An 18,880-nucleotide genomic window follows, 5' to 3' on the forward strand; every position below is an offset into this window, starting at 1 on the left:
TGGACAGAATATGTGTCGATTAATTTGTTTCCGTTTTTGTATGGTGAAAAAAAAATCGATTGCTTTTATGTAGGTTTTATTTCAGTTAACTTGACAGTCAAACCAAGACAAACACATAGTCAAACCGTAGATTTGGTTTTACTGCCATCTAATGGCTGCCATTGATATGAAATTCCACTGATACCAGATACCAGACTTTTTGGATCACACTGGTTCTAAGTTTCATGTCAAGGACCTCTGAATGTTTCTGTTTTTCAGGATTTTTCAAAAACCTTCCACGAATAGCAGCATGCCACGTGTCTCACGTGGCATGTTCTGAGCTTGTAGAGGCCCCAATTTGAGAACCAGGGGTCTAGATACAGTATTTCTCAACTAGATTCACATTGAGAGCTGAGTTTTGCATTGACCATAATGCCAGGACGTTATTCTGTGTCTGAGAACTTGTACTTGTATCTCTTGAACCACGGTTTGAGACACATTGTGCTATATATTTACAAACAATGAACAAGTGAGATATTAAAATAACTTGATCTGATGTACTGGAAATTGAATGACTACGGTACGGTAGTCCTTTTTTTCCGTCTATTCAGTAGTTGTAATAGTTTGTCACAAATCACAATGTCTTTAAAACTCATTCTTACAGTGTGTTGAAGGCTTAAACACGTGAAAAATACGACAGGAGTTGCTTTCGTTTGCCAACTGCTAGGCACATTGCATGAGTTTAATAAAGTGCAAATCATACATAAAAATGTCACCCTTTAAACTTCCTAGAGTCACGTTTTATACCTGAAATAAGGCTAGTTCTGTGTGAAAGCAGTTTGGACAACATACCGGTACTGCATATGAACTTCTCACTCACACACGGAGGCATGGTTACCACCTAGTATGTAAAGTACAGGGGCAGAAAGGTGTAAAACCGTGTTAAATCAAAGGTTTTTACTACAGCAACACAAAAAAAACCTATCTGTGCTTCTGTGAACTCTTAATCAAATATCCTCTGGCTCAGTATATCAGTGATTTGAGGCTACCATCAACAACTGCACTGTAACATCCTCAGTGTTCTGTTACAGTAAAGGAACGCTGAGGAATGTGCGGTGTACTGTAGGTAACTACCACTACTGTATAGTGTGTACCTGAAACACCCACCTCTCTGTTCTGCTGTCTTACAAAGCCATGCCTGAGAACACTATAGAAGTATAGATCAAAAAGGCAGTGGGAGCTAATAGGAGGATGCCGTCGGCTCACAGAGCCGTCTCGCCCTCACCGGCGCCCATGTCCACCCTCCTCGGGACTCTGCCCTCGTCTATGTCCTCCCACTCGTCCTCCGGCAGCCCCTCCTCTTCCTGATCCCGCACTTGGACCTGTCTCCTCCAGCGGAGGAGCCTGTACCGGAGTGGAAACAGGAAGAGGGCGGGGTCGGGCATGGTGCGTGGCCTCTGTGGTGAGGTCACGCTCTCCTGCGGAACGCAGGCCCGGACCCTCTCCCCCCTAACGCTCCTCACATGCCTGTCCTCCTGCTGCCCAGGAGACGCCAGAGGCGGCAGGGAGAGAAGCCGTGAGTCAGTGCCTTCCTCCTCCTCCTCCTCCTCCTCCTCCACTCCTCCATCCGTCTCTCCTTTGGCCTTCTTCCCCTTTGGCCCCTCCATGCCGCTGAGCAACGAACGTTGCTCGTAGAGTTGGATGCGAGTGTCATGGAGCTCCTGGGAGAGTGCCGCGGCCACCGTCGTCTGGCGCTGGAGGTCTCGGCTCAGGGACGTGATCCTGTGGCTGCGCCGCTTGAGCTCATCCAGGAAGTGGCGCTCCTCCTCCCTCAGGCTGCGGGCCAGCGCCGACGACCGCGCCCGGCCCGCACGCAGCTCCCCCCGCACGGCCGCCACGGCGCCCTGCCGCTCCCACAGCAGGCGCTCTGCTGCCTCACAGCGCATGGACAGCCTGCTCGCCTCCTCGTCTGAGCCACGTGTGTGCACGTGCAGACAGAGTGACACACCAAGGCAGAGAAAAAAAGAGAGAGACACACATTTTCAAATAAGGTTACTAGTATAGTAGTATCACAACATGTATTGATTGATTGATTGATGTGTGAGTACTAGGTGTAAGGTTTAGTAGTAACCTGATCAGTTTGTTTTGAGTGATCTGAAGTTTTGCTTAAGTTGAGTTCCATGAGGTGCACGAATACTAGTCAAAATGACTCAGCTCAGCTAGTGTCGCTCAAAGATCAGCTTTTTGTCACTTTGATTAAAAAAAAAGGGAAAGTCTTACCTGCAGTGCTTTGATCAGAAAACCTGGAGTTCAGCTCACAGCTAAGTTCTACAGTGAAGAAATAATAATCACATGAAAGACACGGAGAGCGATATTATATAGAATAGTAAGCTATAGAATGAATAGATGACTAGAGATGTGTTCCTGTATTGTACTGTATTGTATTGTGTTTTTGTATATAGTGTTGGGTGCACATTATGCACACATGGCATCAACGCATGGTGTTGTGTGCTGGCACACTATATTGTCTTTCTTTTATCATTCATTTTTAAAGAGCCTGCTCAGGGACTACAGATGAAATTTAGCTTTGGCTAACTCTGGCCCATTTACATTGAGGTGAAAACTGACATGTTGATTAATGAGCTTTGTCCCCGTCAAATAAATAAATAAATTCAGAGAGAGTGAGAGACTGACCATGGCAGCGCGTCTTCAGGTGTGAGATCTCCATATGCAGACCAGTGAGCATGAGCAGGTGTTGCTGCTGGAGGAAGGTCATGCCCCTCTCCACACTAAACAGCTGCTGATCCAGCCCCTGCCTTGCCAGAGTCCCCATCAGTGTCACCATGGTCTCCATGGCCATTTCACAACACCTAGGAAGAGGTGTGGGAGTGGTAGCGTACTGTAGTAGTAGGCCTACAGTATAGTAGTAGTAGTAGTAGTAGTATTTTTTACTGTAGTAGTTTTTATGATGATCTATCGCATTCATAGAACGGAGGCAAGGCAGCTGAGCATGTTTTTATTTGAATGCACAAAGAAATATAAAGGCACATAATTTTGCCCAAATAGCCTACCTTTCCACAGCTTATTGTTCGTGTGATAAGTATAACTGATAAGTTTGTGAAATGTAAAACTGCGTGGCCTACCTTAATATTCGACCGCGATCAGAGCGTTTTTCATGGCTTCGGCAGATCTTTCTACCATGCTGTCCTCGGGGTTTGAACCGTTTGATTTGTCCTTGATATAGCAGAGAGCACTGAGATAAAACAGCCGCAGTGCAATGAATGCCCGGTTCGGTTTCTTAGCTCGCATGTGATGTGATAGTACAGTATACCGATCCGGTTGCAGAGCCGCAGTCATTCTTAGCTTCTCTCTATATTCTTCTGGTTGGTTGTTGTCCGCAAGGCACCGGTAGGCGGTGTCGCTTCTCAAAAAAAGAACAGATGTACAAGATATCAACGAGTCGCGGTGTAACACGTTGTTAGCTTGTAGATCTGTTCTTTTTTGTCAAGCGACAGTGCGACACCCTCCTTAGGACGCGACACACCTTTGCTTTGGGGGCAATCAGCTGAGTAGCCTTAAGAGTAGCATAAATAGGCTACATTTTCATGAATGCTAGCCTGGCATGATGGCATTCATGAAAATGCATTGCCTGGCAACAAAGCCTCGGAGTCAGATCCATTCGGAGGGGTAACAGGTCATCTCGCCCCTTTGCCAACTCGCCCCCGCGAAAAGTGAAGACGGCTTGCCCCGGAATTTCGAAAAGTGAAGACGGCTCGCCCCATGGATAGCTCGCCCCCAAAGCATTAAATCATTATCATTAAAATAAGATCAGTCTGCAGACTTAAAAACTAAATGAATTAATTCATCTTTTCTGAGTAAGTGAATATAATTTAAATTAACTGGAAGGCTAGAAAAATATTTCTGTAATTATTTCTGTTCAAATTATTCTTATACGTACCTTGAACACATTTTCAGGACCATGGACAGAGCTACCTGTAGCCTACCCATAGACTGTAAAAAAAAATATGGACAAAGCGTTCGCCGGGTCTGATATGGACGTAAAATGAAGCCAGTCAGTCCTTGTATTGTAAATCGCCATCTTTCAAGATCCGTTTTGGCCCAGCTGGCCATTGGCTGGCCCAGACAACGAAGCGGGACTTCCCCCCTTCTTCTTAGTTGGTTTTTATTTTGACTCGAACGGGGTGGCTCCCGTTCATATAGACTGTAAACTGTGAAGTTTGGCCCAAATACATGGACCTCTATGGGGATATGGGGTTTTTTTGGGCCCAATGACAGCGCCACAACAGGCCATTATATGAACTTTCAGGATGTCCCGATTTCCTTAGTGGCTTCACAAAATATCTGTCTGACTGGCCCGCTGAGCCTACCGCAGTCCCCCTTAGATTAACATAAAAGTAATACTAACAAAACATTCTAAATAGAGACACACACAAGAGAAATAAAGTTTGCACACTGCGATGTAGCCAAACTGCCATAGCAACCATGTTTATTATGTCTGAAGAAGGCATAAATGCCTAAATGTGTCAATTGCTTTGGGGGTTATGTTGCACTGCATGTGCAGAGTTTATGTGCCATTTCTGACTGACCCTATATAGATTTTAAATGTGTGTTCTATTTGTTATGTTAAATACAGACACCGTACAGGCAATACATGTGATTAAAATTGCAGTCTGCTTCCACTGAACTGTTTGACGAGGGTCTGTCGCTCCTCGTCTGATTGCTGATTCTTCATGCCCGTCAGAGAGATCTTCTCAGTACGAGGGCAGGTTTCATTGTAAGGACAGGCTTTAAGGTGTGCCGACATAGAATGGAGGTCAGTAACATGCCACGAATCCACTTGGGAGAAAAGGTAACTGAACTGCCATACCTGAGGAGAGGAAAGGAGTGTATAGGAAATCACTGGGCCATTTACAGGTACGGTAGGCCTACACACCCATTTATGCTAAAACTGCAACAATGTCAAATGTGGAAAAGAACTAATTGCAATACTCTTTTTACTGTAATTGAGAAGTTGTTTCCTGTACATTCTAGAATCAGTCATTATACTTTCACTCAGTATATTTCTGGTGACGTATGGCACTTTACTAACATTAAAGGAGTAGCCCACTGTCATGCTGTTATTATGGTACAATGAATCAGGAGGTAAAGTAAAGACAGCGGTCACTTTTGTACTTTTACAAGAGTAGACTAGATTTCAAGACAAGTAATATTACCTTTTCAGTCTAGTGCTACTGGTACTTTTACTGGAAAATATTTGACCCTACACAACACAGGTTCATTCTAACACTCTCAGGACTAAATTAACATAGGGTTTTGTCCTATCTCTTTATGAAGAGAAAACAGGGAACCTCACCGGTTTGGCCGTCCACTTGGCTCCACCGTGGGAGGAGGTCTTCTTCTCCCAGTGCAGCGTGACCATCCCTCTGTCCTGGAGCAGAGAGGAGCACACGTCCCTCATAAGGTGGGACACCAGAGCCAGCTGGGACAGGGACAGGCTGTCCAAGAAACTGGCCATGTGGCACAGCACCTCATAGGGCAGGGAGCTCAGAGAGTCCTGCCCTCCTCCTCCTCCTCCTGCCCTGCCAGCTCTCTTCCTCTGGGTGCTGGGGGGCTCTGTGGAGTTGCTGGGGTCCTCCGCCTGCTGCTCTAGCAGAGCAGGGAGGACGGGACGCAGGTTGAAGCATCTGAGCTCCTTGCTGGAGGAGTTCAAAGACATGATGACGGCAAGGGTTGAATTGATTTACACATACGGTAGGGTGCATAGCTGAGTGTCAGAATTGAACAGTATGTGCTCACTTGTAGGTGACGTTGGCCTTGTGTGTGGAAGGCTGGAACCTCCTCTGACTATATGTGCAGCCCAGGTAAGCCAGGGGACATCTCTCCTCAAACCAGCTATTGAGACCCATCTGGATCTCACTGTGTACATTTCTGGACAATAAAGAGAGACAGTGTACTTTAGTACTTGAGTGACAGTGTACAGTGTAGTTGGACAGAAAGTGCATGGAAAATACAGGTATTTTAGAGTGTGCATCAAATGTTTAAGTATGTGCATTTGATACTTTACTAAATCATTAGCCACTATCCTTTTTGTTCATCTCGAGTCATGGAGAATTGGGAGAAATGTAAAAACTACACATTATAAATGTATAGAATATCAGAAACACTTCTGTTCTTCGCTTATTCCCATGAAACAGCCGATTTGAATGCACTGCCCTGGTATTAAGCAGGGGAACCATGCATGTGACACATTTTATCATTACAGAAATTAGGCAAATTATTCTGAAATTGCCATATAAATTGCTCATTATGTGACATTGAAATACCTGTGTAAAGTGAGCGGCGCTCATATCATCGTACATCATCATGGCGTAAAATAGACACTATAGAGAGCTCAGACACTATGATGTAAAATTCTCCATTCATTGTCAATTGGAATTTAATGTTTGTGGACACCAAAAGCTGGACATAGGAGGGCCTAGTGCCACTCAAATATGTACTCCCTCTTGTGGTATAAAAGTTAATTGTATGCAGAGAAAATGGTAGAGAATTCAGAAACAGTACAAGGCACTGAGCAGCACATCATCCCCAGTGATAGAGATGTCGCCATGTCCGCCCGCCCGCCGGCCCTCCCATATATGTTGATATATAGGATAGTCTATCATGGAGTCACTCCGGAAAAGAACAGCAGATCTACAAGGTAATAACGTGTCACATTGCCGCATTGCGAGCTAGTACAGTGCAGTTCACCTGAAGTGTGCGGGGAGCTCCCTGCGATGGAAGCTTTGTCCACAGCGGAACGTGAAGACGGAGTTGGCACTGTGGTTTCTGGCGCTGATGCACTCTGCATGCAGCTGGAGGCGGAGCCTCAGTGGCCTGCCCGCCATCACGTCCCCCAGGGTCGTCCTCCGTTTGAACGGTGCCTTGCGGAACAGGTGCGTCTGGATGCCATGTTCCACGTACGTACAATCTATGCCTTTCTCCGCGCTGATCTGCCACCATAATCAATGATTACTATGCAAACCTGGAACAGGAATCAAATGTATACATCTACCGTGACACCAGTACTATGCAAGCCATGGATGGAATAACCAAACAGGGAAATTACTTAAAAGGGCAATAGACAAGATCCCGCCACTAGAGGCTACCGTTTTACAACATGCAAAGAAGTTATGGGTTATGGGTTACACATACTGGTATATGATATCTGCAAGAAACAATACCATGTGCTAGACAGAAGAACATACTGAAATAGAAAGACAGACTACACACAGTGGATGTGGACCAACCATATCTTGGTGGAAATGTATTAAACTCACTATATGGGAGCACTTTTACAACACCTTCTGTGGCATGAGGTGTGCTATTTACCGGTCACATCTATGAGGCAGCATTTATGTTGTTTGCAACATAGTACGGCTTACAGCTTTTCATAATTTGCCAGACCAAAATTATCAAAATAATTATTTTACAATCACAATCACTTTTCTTTTTCAGAGGGAAGCCATAAAGTGTCTATTTTCTTTTAGGGCCGCTTCCTCATAGACCCATATGATGTCATCTCCAATCAAGCATATGCGTTGGAAGGGCAAATCTATAATAATTCAACGTCTCCCTGACCTCGTGACCCTGGGCCTCCAGCTCTGCGAATCCCAGCAGAGTGGTCTCCGCCTCGTCACTGTACCAGTCGTCTTCCTTCACCTTCAGGTCAGACGTATCCACGCCCCTCTCCTCCGTCTTAGGCTTCGGTAAATTGCCATATATGTGTTCCCGGTTTTTGTGACGGTAGCCCGTTGGCAACTGGTTGGAAAATAGGACAGAATCATGTCAAGTTAGACAATAGAGAATGAAATAAATCAGAATAGAATGACGCAAAACAAAATAGAATGCTTCTTCATGAAACATGGACTTGACAACACACACACACACACACACACACACACACACACACACACACACACACACACACACACACACACACACACACACACACACACACACACACACACACACACACACACACACACACACACACACACACACACACACACACACACACACACACACACACACACACACACACACACACACACACACACACACACACACACACACACACCTTGAAACTGTGCAGTGTCTGGACAGGGATAGGCTCCAGGCTTCCATACACAAAGTCCTTCTCTCTGGGCGTGCAGGCCTCAATCTGGCCAAAGTGGAGCAGCATGCGTCCATGGTGCACCAGGTACATGTTGTACTCCTGTGGAGAGAGCGTCTGCTCCAGGCGTTCCAGGACCCCCTCATGCCACGGAGAGGACTGCGAGTCCTGCTGGTGGCCGTCTCCGGCAGTGGCCGCGGCGGCACCTCCGGCATCCGCCTCACCCTCTCTCCTCTCTTCTACTTGTGCATCCTTTCCCCCTTCTCCCCCTCCATTCGCTGCCTCCGTTTCCTTAAGGGCGGCCTCAGCGGCGGCACATTGGCCCCTATCCATGCTGAACATCCTCTCCATCAGGTTGTACGTGTATAAAGGGGTGTTAACCCCTATATCTGGCTCTTTCCCTGCATCACGCTCACTGTTCTCAGTACTGACAACAGGCTGATGCTGATGCTGCACGGAGCCAGCTGCAGACCAAGGATGAGGGCACATAGTGAAATACTAGTAAAGACATGCCTGTAACAGTAGACAATAAAACCATGGTAATCAACTGGTTGTTAAAAATTATTATACAGCATTATATTAATATTTCCATCAGAATTAACGTTCCTCTTGGCCTACAACCCTATCAGAGCATCTTGTGTGTCTGTTTTGGGCCCCAACTCGCAGGTTGTGCAACGCAGCAGACAATAGAGGATAAACCCTACAATGACGAATTGAACACTAATTCGATATACGTAAAGTATATAAGTACATTGTCAGCACTATGGTAAGCTGGTGCAATCTATGTATGTATTACATATATTTACACAGTAAAATCCTCAGTGTTAAGTGAGAGTGTAGAAATTGGTAAATGTATACTGAGGACTTTATACTTGTAAACATTGTGATTGTGATTCACTTTTGTTAGCAGTTTTACCTTTGAGGGTAAGATTCAATTGTTGACATGGCGTCTTCTTCCTCCTCTCCTCCTCCTTTATCATCTCTTCCTCCTTTCTCTTCTCCTCCTCCTTTCTCGTCTCCTCCTCTTTTGTCTTGGCCTCCTCCTTTCTCTTCTCCTCTTCATCGTCATCGTTCTCATCCATTTGCTCCGGGTACAGGGGCTTCATCCTCAGGCGGCCATAAAGGACCCTCTGGTCATCTAGGGCCAAAGCCAGGTCCAGGGCCTCCGCCGGCCCTACGTTCTCCCTCAGAATATTATCCTGCAAGGTTATGGTGTTGTGTGGATGAGTGTCGTTCGTGGGCCAGCGCAACCACTCCATGGAGCAGCACACCACGCTGGCCGGGCAGCTGCCCAAGTGCTCTGCCTGCTTAGACCGGGGCATGGAGTGGGGGCAGCCATACTCAGCGTTGAGGCAGGGAACGCTGACGTTGGGGCAGAGCAGAATGTGCTCCTCCTCTTTACACAGGTGGTAGTGAGTTCCGCAGTGCAGGCGACATTGGGTCAGTACACAGGACACAGAGATTTCCACCTTCTGCCGGCAGTGGACACTGTAGCAGCTCTCACAGTGGGAATGGAGTTGGGTCTTGGAGGCCCGATTCTGACGGTCGTGAGAGTTAGTCCAGAGAGAATGACAGAGATGGAGAGGGGGAAAATGTTGTATTGAAAGCAGGTTATTAAAGGAAAACTTCACCCTTTTAAAAATATATATATGTTAATTACGTTTAGAAGATGTAGAACACTTTCCTGGGGGTCTTTCTGTGTGTAATATGTGGTTTTAGATATTTTAGATTTTAGCAGTGAGTCTCTGATGTCATAGACACTGGGCTCACTTACTTCCTGTACTACATGTTGTCTCAGTAAAGGCCTATTCATAGTCTGGATTTTCAGTGGTGAGGTGACCACCGCTCCGGTGGTGAGCTGACCACCGGAGCTGAAATAACGTTGAGCGGTGGTGAGTAAAAACAGAGAGAAGGGCTGGAGCGGTGGCGGTGGTTTGCTCTTCAGCGCGGCTCGTGACGTCATGTTGTAGTTCGGTGGTCACCTAACCACCGAAAATCCAGACTATGTATGAGCCTTTAGACAGCCCTCCCCCTATCCACAAGGAGGAGCAGTGCACCAAAGCATTATGGGAATTGTAGTCCAGGAAGGAAGTGAGCCCAGTGACATCAGAGACACTGGGCTCACTGCTAAAATCTAAAATATCTGTGCCCCTCTAATGAATATGTTCAGAAGGAAGAAGTTAAGTATATTCCTAACCCCAAAACTGTTCAGTCACCTCAATGAACCACCCAGAAATGCCATCAAAGAGATAGAGAACGAAGAATATTATAGCTACAGTGTCCTAGTCCTAGTACGTGCAAATATGCAAACGTGAATTAACGTCATGTGACTGTATTGGAGGTGCAAACAAAGGTTCTTCTTGTGTGAATTTGGCTCCTTGTTGTGGCTTGAAAAACAAATATTTGGACATCCAGTCTTATGTTGCAGATACCAACAGTGTTATGATACCATAGTTTTGAGCCATGCAGGACAGGTAAAGATATCACCATATACGATCCGTCTCACAAGCTCAATGCTGATACCAGTGTTGTTTGCAACTCCATATAGGCGCCGGTCTAGTTATCATATAAAGTCATGCTGCTTGCCATGCCATGGTATACTGAAACTGTAGAAACTGTACAAATAAAGTATACAAATGACACTGCTACAGGGAAGGCACATGTGTAGTCACACCTAGCTCAGAGTCTGATTAGTTAGAGTATTAAATGAGCCATATGGCAGTCACTGCTCCTAATAGTCAGTGGTGGATTATTAAACGGCCCTAATGGCCCAAGAGCTTAGGGGGGCCCTATAAGTAGTCTAGAGCCTTTGCATGAATTGTTGTGCTTATACATTTCTTGTGAAAGGGCTTAGTCATTCATATCAATAACAGAGCCCCATAAATCCTACTAAAACTGAAGGAATAGCCTAAAAACATTCACTTTGAAGATGATACCAGAAACAAACCATCATACAATTTCAGTGAGTGACTGTTTAATCATGTCTTACACCTAATTACATCATACGAGAATGGCACGGTGTGGCAAAAACAGCTGAACAACTGCATACACGATGCACACTTGTAGATCAACTAATTCCAGGACTTGACACCATCATACGACAGAGAATAACTAACACATTATTATTGTGTATGTGCACTGTTGCCTTACAGGTAATTGTAGTTATTGTACTACTACTGCTGCAAGTCAGTGTACTGTAGCCTATAGCCTACCAGTCAGTGTGGCGGACCCTTTTGCGAGCCCATGCCCAGCAGGTGCCCAATGTCTCAAAATGTGCCTACAGGTATGTTCATAGTTTAATAGGAGGATGGTTAAGATATTATACTGTAGCAACTACAACGACTGAAGGGGACACTATTATCATACAAAACTTTATGGTAACTGGTGTCCTGATAGTCCTACCAAACTTCTTTATCAGTTCCAGCTACATTCTGATTCTGGTCTTTTCACCTCGTCAAATACGCAAAATCGGGAGTGTTAATTTAACTCTGATAACTGAGCTTCATACATAAGACGGCCTGCATGCCTGTGACTGTGTATACTAAACTTACTAGCCATGGTCCAAAACGAACAACACTAATTGACCATGGCTAATTGTGTACTACACACATGCTACAAGCTAAATCAAATGACATACCTGGCTTCTTCTATGCATCCTCAGCAAAGTTGTTTGTTTATGTTATTTTCCAGTGTCCTGAAGAAAGAAGGCAAGATTGGGGTTTCATTCTCTCCCACTGGATAAATCAAAGAAAAATAATCTGGCAAACACACATTGTGAATATATATTCCTCTATAAGTAAAAGACAAATCTACTGGTTATAGCTGTAAAATTCCCACCGATATGTGCGTCAATTGGAAAGGAAAGAACCATGTTCCACCAACTTGTATGCTGTGCCTTCCTTCACATGCGCTTCAAAATACCAAATGTGTTATAAATAGATCTCTGTACCAGCTGAGAAATGCAACATTGCATGTTTGGTCAAATGGTTTGGGTTACCACCAGACTCTGTCACTTAAAACAGTACATTTCCCTTATTTCAGCCCCATTTAACAATACGCTTTTGACTGGCCAAGCACATGTCAGGGGTAACAGTTCTCAAGCATTGAGTTTATAAAGCAAACCCAGAAATGGAATAATATAGTGTGTGCATCTGATGCCCTCTACCGGCTGTTTCCATTATAGTTTGAAACCCGGCCTAAGTATGTAAATCAACTTTAAGTCAGGATTGTTTTCTAATATAACTTTCGGTCACAATGTTTTATTTATTTCATGCAAATGTCTCCATATGCTTTTGGTTTGAGTAGAACGGATTTGGAAAAAATAGAAATACCGTAGTAGAAATAACACAGCCTTGAAGTTTTATGTGGCCCCGTGATTCTGAGTGGCATCTTGGTCTGTAACCTGACTACTACTCTAGTAAAGAGAATGAGAGAAGGGGATGGGGGGGGTGCCATCCCATCATGCATGCACACAGCTAATCTAATTTTAACCAGCCTGTCCAGTTAGAGGGGAGGTACATGTCCACATTGGCAGCTGAGGAAGACTTTTGTCCCGCTGTGCTTACTTTACTGCAATCAAAATGTGAGCTAGTTTATCATTTCAACAACAAATCTTTTTTTTACCCTTCCCGTTAGTCAACATTCTAATCCTATAGGACACCTTAACTTCTGTGACATACTGACACTACCCCTGTGGATATGGTGAGTTAAACAACATATGTATTTGGGAATGATTCCAATTTCCACATGATGAATGAACAGTATGAACGCCCAAACGTTTTTGTATAAAGCCTTCATAGTAGTGTCTAGTATTGTTTGCTGCCGTGCTTATTCGTCATCATGTAAAGGAAGGTAGCCTTTAAAGGAAGGTGCCTTTCGATTATAAAAATAACAGTTTGAAATGAAAAAGGTAGGCTAGTCGGCTACATATAGTAGTAGCTATATTTGTGTTGTAGTGTTGTAGTTTGGAAGTGCTCGTTGGATATCACTCAATGGACCTGCGTCCCACCTGTTGTGAATTTGCACATAATGCAGGAGGCAGCAGGACGTTGCTTTACCGAAGGCGAGCACTTCCAAACTCAAACACTTTACACTTATATTATCTCCTCACCATGGGGTACCAGGCCTTCTGCTCAGCTGCTCCTCACCATGGGGTACCAGGCCTTCTGCTCAGCTGCTCCTCACCATGGGGTGCCAGGCCTTCTGCTCAGCTGCTCCTCACCACAGTCCGTGGATGCTTTTAAAAAGGGACTAAAGACCTTCCTTTTTAGCAAAGCATTTGCCTAGTTGGACTTTTAAGATGCCCTGTGTGCTTAACCTTTTAGCTGTTTAGGTGATCACAGCAAGTTTTAATTGTTTTTATTCTTATTTTGCTTTTAAATATTTCTGCTTGTAGCACTTTGAGATTTGTTTCAAATGTAAAGTGCGTTATAAATCAAATGTATTATTATTATTATTAGAAAAAGAATCACCTGCAAGGAATTTCTTAACAGGAAGTAGCTCATAACATGTACTGTATAATGGTAATTTCTACACACACACACACACACACACACACACACACACACACACACACACACACACACACACACACACACACACACACACACACACACACACACACACACACACACACACACACACACACACACACACACACACACACACACACACACACACACACCTTTTTCTCTCTTGTCTCTTTTTCTGCAATGAAGTGTCTTGACTCTTGTCTTTCTCTACTTTACTCTCATCACCATCACCAGCGGGCCTCCAAGACACAGCTCCATTCTCACTGTGAGAGCTGCTACAGTCGGCATTGCAGGAAGAAGGTGGACATCTCTGTGTCCTGCGTGCTGACCCAATGTCACCTGCACTGCGGGGCTCACTACCACCTGTGTAAAGAGGAGGAGCACATGCTGCTCTGCCCCAACGTCAGGGTTCCCTGCCTCAACGCCGAGTCGGGCTGCCCACTCACCATGCCTCGCTCCTGTCAGGCGGCTCACCTCCGGGACTGCCCCGCCAGTGTGGTGTGCTGCTCCATGGAGTGGAACCGCTGGCCAGCGGAGGACGCCAATGCTCACCCCAACACGGAGCTGCGCCAGAACCTACTGAAGGACAGCAGATGCCGAGCGGAGTGTCTGGACCTGGCCATGTCCCTGAGAGACCAAGACCAACTGTTCCACTCCCTGAAGTTGAAGAAGCTCTTCCCGGAGTTGACCCAGAGACTGGAGGAGGACCTGGAGGGGGAGAGGAAGGCAGAGGAGACGAGGAAGAAGAAAGAGGAGCAGAAGATGGCCGCCTTGGAGAAGGAGCTGGCGGAGAGGGACGCGAGGAGGGCGAGGTGGGAGGAGGCGGAGAGGGTAAGAGGGGTAGAGAGAGCAGCGGCGGAGGCAAGAGCGGCGGAGGCGAGAGCAGCTGCGGCGGCAGCCGCCGGGATGGAGCAAGAGAGAGAACTCACCCGGGAGGAGCGGGAGGCCCTGGCCAGGGGTCAGGGAATGGGCGCTGAAGGACTGCAGAATTACAGCAGGTGGGAGAAAATGTTCAACACGGCGATGGGCGGCTGCAGGGAGGCTGGTCAGATGGCTGCTGCCGGGGGTAACGGTCAGAGTGAGGTCAAAGATGAAGGGGAGGGGCTCGGCGTGCTCACCGAAGGGGACGAGAATGCTGGGACATCAACGTGCATGGATAAACAGGCATGTACCTCCTTCTCCAGCACGACAGAGGAAGAGAGAATGGGTTTTGTGTGGTGCGGGCACGTGGAGCCAATGAAGATCATCACCTCTCGCACATTCAGGGCTCCCACCAGCTTCAAAGCCAGAAATTCCCACGGCCGCAACGGGCGCAACCCTTGGGCCAAGAGAGCGAGCATTGGAGTGGACACCAGCGACCTAGGGGTGCCCTTGGAGAATATGCCTTTTTGGGAGGAAGTTCAGGTGAAAGTTGTCATTTACTGTCTAGGTTTGAATAGCTGACAGTTGTGTCTGTGTGTCAATGCCACCGGCTTCGAATGTTATCACCCCTTAATCAAGAGAATGTTCGTGATCAGAAGCTTAGAATACAGCCAGAATGTGATAACACATCTCGCAACGCTCGGCACGGCGCCTCACGTGGCTCAAGGCCATAGAGACGGCGTTCGAGTTGCGTCCCGAATAGTAAATATTACCCCCGGCCCCTAGTTTCCATGCCCCGACCATAGAGTTGGCCCTGACACGTAGTCCAGCAGGGGGAGTCGTTTACCAGGCCATGTCTGCACCACCCTGCATGCGTGCAGTCCGGGTGAACACCACAACGTCTAGTATGCCAGTATGGCCATATTGGCCATATTCCAATGCCCTGATAATGCCTACTACACCCTAGCAACCACCTGTTTCAACCTAGCAATGCCCTCAGAACTCTTCACGGGTCCAAAATGACAGACCCTAATGGACCCATGAAATTTGTTCTGGCTCAGAAGTCTATAGAGCTGAATCAATACCATACAACCCCAGCACAGCCTAACGACTGCCTAATACACCAGAGCAACACCCTAGAAACCACCTACCAACACAGTTTTTCCTTTACTATTCTTTAAATATGAATCCGCATTGCGTCTGATTTGGTCCCCAAGGCATCTCTGCTGTGCTGCCTGGAGAAGGAGCAGCGTGGACACCTCATTGCAGAGGGTTCATCCGGCGACACTTTCATGTCCGATCAGGGCTCGCAGACGTACAGCTTCCTGACGGCCCCGTTCCGACACAACATGGTTCTGGCCGACCTGACGGAGGGCAGGCCTCTGGAGCTGCACCTCCAGCTGCAGGTGGAGAGCGTCACCAGCGCACACAACAAGGGCACCTCCGCCTTCACCTTCCTCTGTGGACACGCCTTCCAGCGCCGAGAGTACGGCCAGCACTACAGGTGGATGTCCTTGTTGTCACTTATTAAAAAACATGATTTGACTCATTTCACCTTATTGCGCCCAGCTGTCTTATTTGTTGATTTGAAACAGAAACAGGTTCTCTAACATATTGTTTTTGTGGTCATTGTAGCTACAACTTTTAGATGAGACAAACCCTGTTAAACAGCTAAACGACACGCACATCTCACATCTACTAGGCTGGGTGCTGAATCACAAACGTTTAAAAAATAAAAGTCTGCACACCAGTGTTACTGCTCCCAATTTAACTGGTATGTTTCAAGCCTTCCTCAGACCTTCTTTCTCAGAGCCTAATGGAGATCTGCCCTAATGTCTGAGGGAGAAATGTTGCCAAATACATTGCTTATGGGAGCAGTAACTGGAGTGCACAATTGTATTCTTGTCAACTTTAGCTATATAGTACAACGTCGACCTTATTATTAAGCTCTGAACAAGGGTTTTGATCAAGTCTTTATCCCCCCCCCCTCCTCCTCCCCAATTAAAACAAGAAATGTGCACAGTGATATACAAATGAGCGCGAACGGCTGGTTTGAGCAGAGATGTCCCCTATCTTACCTGGGATGCACCTACACTCAGAGGCGCTTCCAGCCATTGACACAGAAGGCCACCATTAAATACATGTGAGTATTAACTCATGATTGGCTTTTGTTATCATCTGAATGTGTTGGATATATTCACTACAACATGATTTACTTTTAGATTCGAATTTTTTGTTTGACTCATCACTGCTTCTGCTTTTAGCCAGGAGCTGAGCAGTTACAGCTTGTGTCCCGTCCTACCTGCCTTGCTAGAGGAGGGGTCCGCGAACCCCAGCAGCTCCACAGAGCCCGCCAACACCCAGAGGAAGAGAGCTGGCAGGGCAGGAGGAGGAGGGCAGGACTCTCTGAGCTCCCTGCCCTATGAGGTGCTGTGCCACATGGCCAGTTTCTTGGACAGCCTGTCCCTGTCCCAGCTGGCTCTGGTGTCCCACCTTATGAGGGACGTGTGCTCCTCTCTGCTCCAGGACAGAGGGATGGTCACGCTGCACTGGGAGAAGAAGACCTACTCCCACGGTGGAGCCAAGTGGAGGGTGAAGCAAAAGGTAAGTCAAACTGTCAGTACTTTATGCAACTAATGTAGGGTTTCTGAAATATTTCCACCTCCTGGATCCTACGATACAATGGGTATTACATAACCGGGTTTGGGGCATTATCACCTTGTGTGGTTCCTGACTTGCATGGTCCCCGAGTAGGGTACGAACTTGCAAACACCTATATGTAACGCATTCTCTCCTGCTCTAATGTTGTTGTTGATGTTCTTTAACTCAAACCTGCATCTTCTCAGGTATGGCAGTTCAGCACCCTCTTCTCCCCAGTGGACAGGTGGGGTTTCCAGGATGTGCCATCCATGTCTGAACACCTGAAGGTGTGTCCGTACTATGAGAGAGAGCACAGGACAGATCGTGTTCTCCTGCCACTCGATCTCTATTCCAAGAACAAGATTATTGGGCAGGATCTCTACTTTTGTCAACAAAATTGCACTAAAGACTTTAGCTAGAGCACTCTTCAATGTGATTTTGTTTATGCTTGCACCTCTTGGTTCTTCAACAACTCAATGGCACCAAAAACAAAGCTTCAGACCTCCCCAAACAAACGGATTCATCTACTACTCGGCCTAAACCCCATGACTCACCTACAGTATATTCAACACACGTTGCTAGTTTGGGATGGCTCAGGGACGGGTAACAATGGGAATGGTATTTAAGATATTCAAAAGAGACAGTGCCCTCATATCTGTCTAACTACTTCAAAATAATACATAAATGAATCCCAGAAGGTCACAAGGGGAGCTAGTTTTATTTCCCTTTGAAAGGAGGTGTCTTACACTACCGCCGTTTTTTTTCCTTTGTGTATATATAGCTGTTTATATTTGTTTGTACATTTGTATTAATGTGTAATTCATATTTGATGCTCTGTTGATTAATTGAATACAGGACCACAATGGAAACAAGTCCCCAGGATTTATTTGTGTTATCCTTTAGCCTAAATGCAGGGACATAGCTGACCATTTGGTTGCTCTACTTGTAGGATATTTGTGCTGCCCCCCCTACCGACAATAGTGCTGCTATTCCTCAGATCGGCTATTTGCGCTGTTTGTGACGACGCACACACGGTTGCTCGTTATTACACGGCGGAGCCGCAGAGAAATGTGTTATTTTGAGGGTCGGCTTGGCACTTTTTGGCACATTTTGTTGCCCCCCTCGGTGTGTTGCCCTACTCGCAGTGCATATTGCACGTATCGGTAGCGACGGCACTGCCTAAATGTCTTACTGTGCCGTTTACATTTCTGCTTAATAAAGTATTTAGTCAATCACTGTCCAATTCATAATTACACTGACGAACACCAGAACACCGCTCATGAATGATACAGGCATTGCTCACAATTATTGAAAGTAATTACAGACAAACGATATGTAGTTTCACAGCTTGGTTTGGGACCTCGTTATAGGCGAAGATATAAACTGGCCTAATATAGCACCACCATGAGGCTGATTTGAAGGGGTCTACATAAAATCTGCCTCCCAGCCTATCGGCCTGGAAGACATAACTACATTGTTTTGTTTCACATAACTGAAGAATAGTCTAAATGTCTGAGAGTATGTACTGAGTTTTTTAAATAAAAATGAAAGAAGGAAAATTCTCATTTGGGCTCTATAAAGACATTTGGTTTCACAAAGAACTGTCACTCACCACTGATGTTAATATTCAACAACACTTCCAACAGGATGCATAATCTGTGTCCTTCCAGTTACCCGTTACCACTACACCACTAAT

The 18,880-nt window shown here is 46.0% G+C and overlaps 3 protein-coding genes across 7 annotated transcripts; 1 reads left to right on the forward strand and 2 right to left on the reverse strand.

Annotated features, from left to right (window-relative positions):
- Window positions 1-819: 819 nt before the first annotated feature.
- Window positions 820-3,336, reverse strand: LOC308326594 (uncharacterized protein). Of its 2 annotated transcripts, XM_080779538.1 has the most exons (4): window positions 3,123-3,336; window positions 2,674-2,849; window positions 2,260-2,307; window positions 820-1,948 (listed from the first exon to the last, which is right to left on the reverse strand). In XM_080779538.1, the coding sequence occupies exons 2-4, from the start codon at window positions 2,837-2,839 to the stop codon at window positions 1,242-1,244; spliced, it is 921 nt and encodes a 306-aa protein (XP_080635664.1). In that variant the 5' UTR covers window positions 2,840-2,849; window positions 3,123-3,336; the 3' UTR covers window positions 820-1,241. The 2 variants fall into 2 exon arrangements, with proteins under 2 accessions (XP_080635664.1, XP_080635665.1); XM_080779539.1 differs by lacking the exon at window positions 2,260-2,307.
- Window positions 3,337-4,464: 1,128 nt separating this feature from the next.
- On the reverse strand, window positions 4,465-13,883 carry LOC308327030 (F-box only protein 40-like). 3 transcript variants are annotated; one of them, XM_080780160.1, is made up of 9 exons: window positions 13,834-13,883; window positions 11,790-11,846; window positions 9,069-9,690; window positions 8,117-8,616; window positions 7,618-7,797; window positions 6,748-6,989; window positions 5,797-5,928; window positions 5,354-5,696; window positions 4,465-4,867 (listed from the first exon to the last, which is right to left on the reverse strand). In XM_080780160.1, exons 2-9 carry the CDS (start codon window positions 11,805-11,807, stop codon window positions 4,658-4,660), a joined length of 2,247 nt encoding a protein of 748 aa, XP_080636286.1. In that variant the 5' UTR covers window positions 11,808-11,846; window positions 13,834-13,883; the 3' UTR covers window positions 4,465-4,657. The 3 variants fall into 3 exon arrangements, with proteins under 3 accessions (XP_080636286.1, XP_080636285.1, XP_080636284.1); XM_080780159.1 differs by lacking the exon at window positions 13,834-13,883 and adding an exon at window positions 11,990-12,058; XM_080780158.1 differs by lacking the exon at window positions 13,834-13,883 and having other exon boundaries at window positions 11,790-12,050.
- On the forward strand, window positions 12,836-18,578 carry LOC308327032 (F-box only protein 40-like). Of its 2 annotated transcripts, none has more exons than XM_080780162.1 (6): window positions 12,836-12,853; window positions 13,918-15,087; window positions 15,762-16,048; window positions 16,556-16,687; window positions 16,809-17,148; window positions 17,391-18,578. In XM_080780162.1, exons 1-6 carry the CDS (start codon window positions 12,851-12,853, stop codon window positions 17,601-17,603), a joined length of 2,145 nt encoding a protein of 714 aa, XP_080636288.1. In that variant the 5' UTR covers window positions 12,836-12,850; the 3' UTR covers window positions 17,604-18,578. The 2 variants fall into 2 exon arrangements, with proteins under 2 accessions (XP_080636288.1, XP_080636289.1); XM_080780163.1 differs by having other exon boundaries at window positions 12,847-13,003.
- The last annotated feature ends 302 nt before the right edge of the window (window positions 18,579-18,880 follow it).

The sequence above is a fragment of the Protomyctophum bolini genome (assembly GCF_963924005.1).
Source record: "Protomyctophum bolini genome assembly, chromosome: 13".
Lineage (NCBI taxonomy): Eukaryota > Metazoa > Chordata > Actinopteri > Myctophiformes > Myctophidae > Protomyctophum > Protomyctophum bolini.

Coding starts and splice junctions, on each gene's coding strand:
- LOC308327032 (XM_080780162.1), top strand. Junction 15,088..15,761: donor CTTTTTGGGAGGAAGTTCAG/GTGAAAGTTGTC, acceptor TTGGTCCCCAAG/GCATCTCTGCTGTGCTGCCT. Junction 17,149..17,390: donor AGTGGAGGGTGAAGCAAAAG/GTAAGTCAAACT, acceptor GCATCTTCTCAG/GTATGGCAGTTCAGCACCCT.
- LOC308326594 (XM_080779538.1), bottom strand. CDS start 2,839: ATGGCCATGGAGACCATGGTGACACTGATGGGGACTCTGGCAAGGCAG. Junction 2,308..2,673: donor CCTGAAGACGCGCTGCCATG/GTCAGTCTCTCA, acceptor TCTTCACTGTAG/AACTTAGCTGTGAGCTGAAC. Junction 1,949..2,259: donor TTCTGATCAAAGCACTGCAG/GTAAGACTTTCC, acceptor CACGTGGCTCAG/ACGAGGAGGCGAGCAGGCTG.
- LOC308327030 (XM_080780160.1), bottom strand. Junction 7,798..8,116: donor AGACACTGCACAGTTTCAAG/GTGTGTGTGTGT, acceptor TTTTCCAACCAG/TTGCCAACGGGCTACCGTCA. Junction 5,929..6,747: donor GAGCTCCCCGCACACTTCAG/GTGAACTGCACT, acceptor TTTATTGTCCAG/AAATGTACACAGTGAGATCC.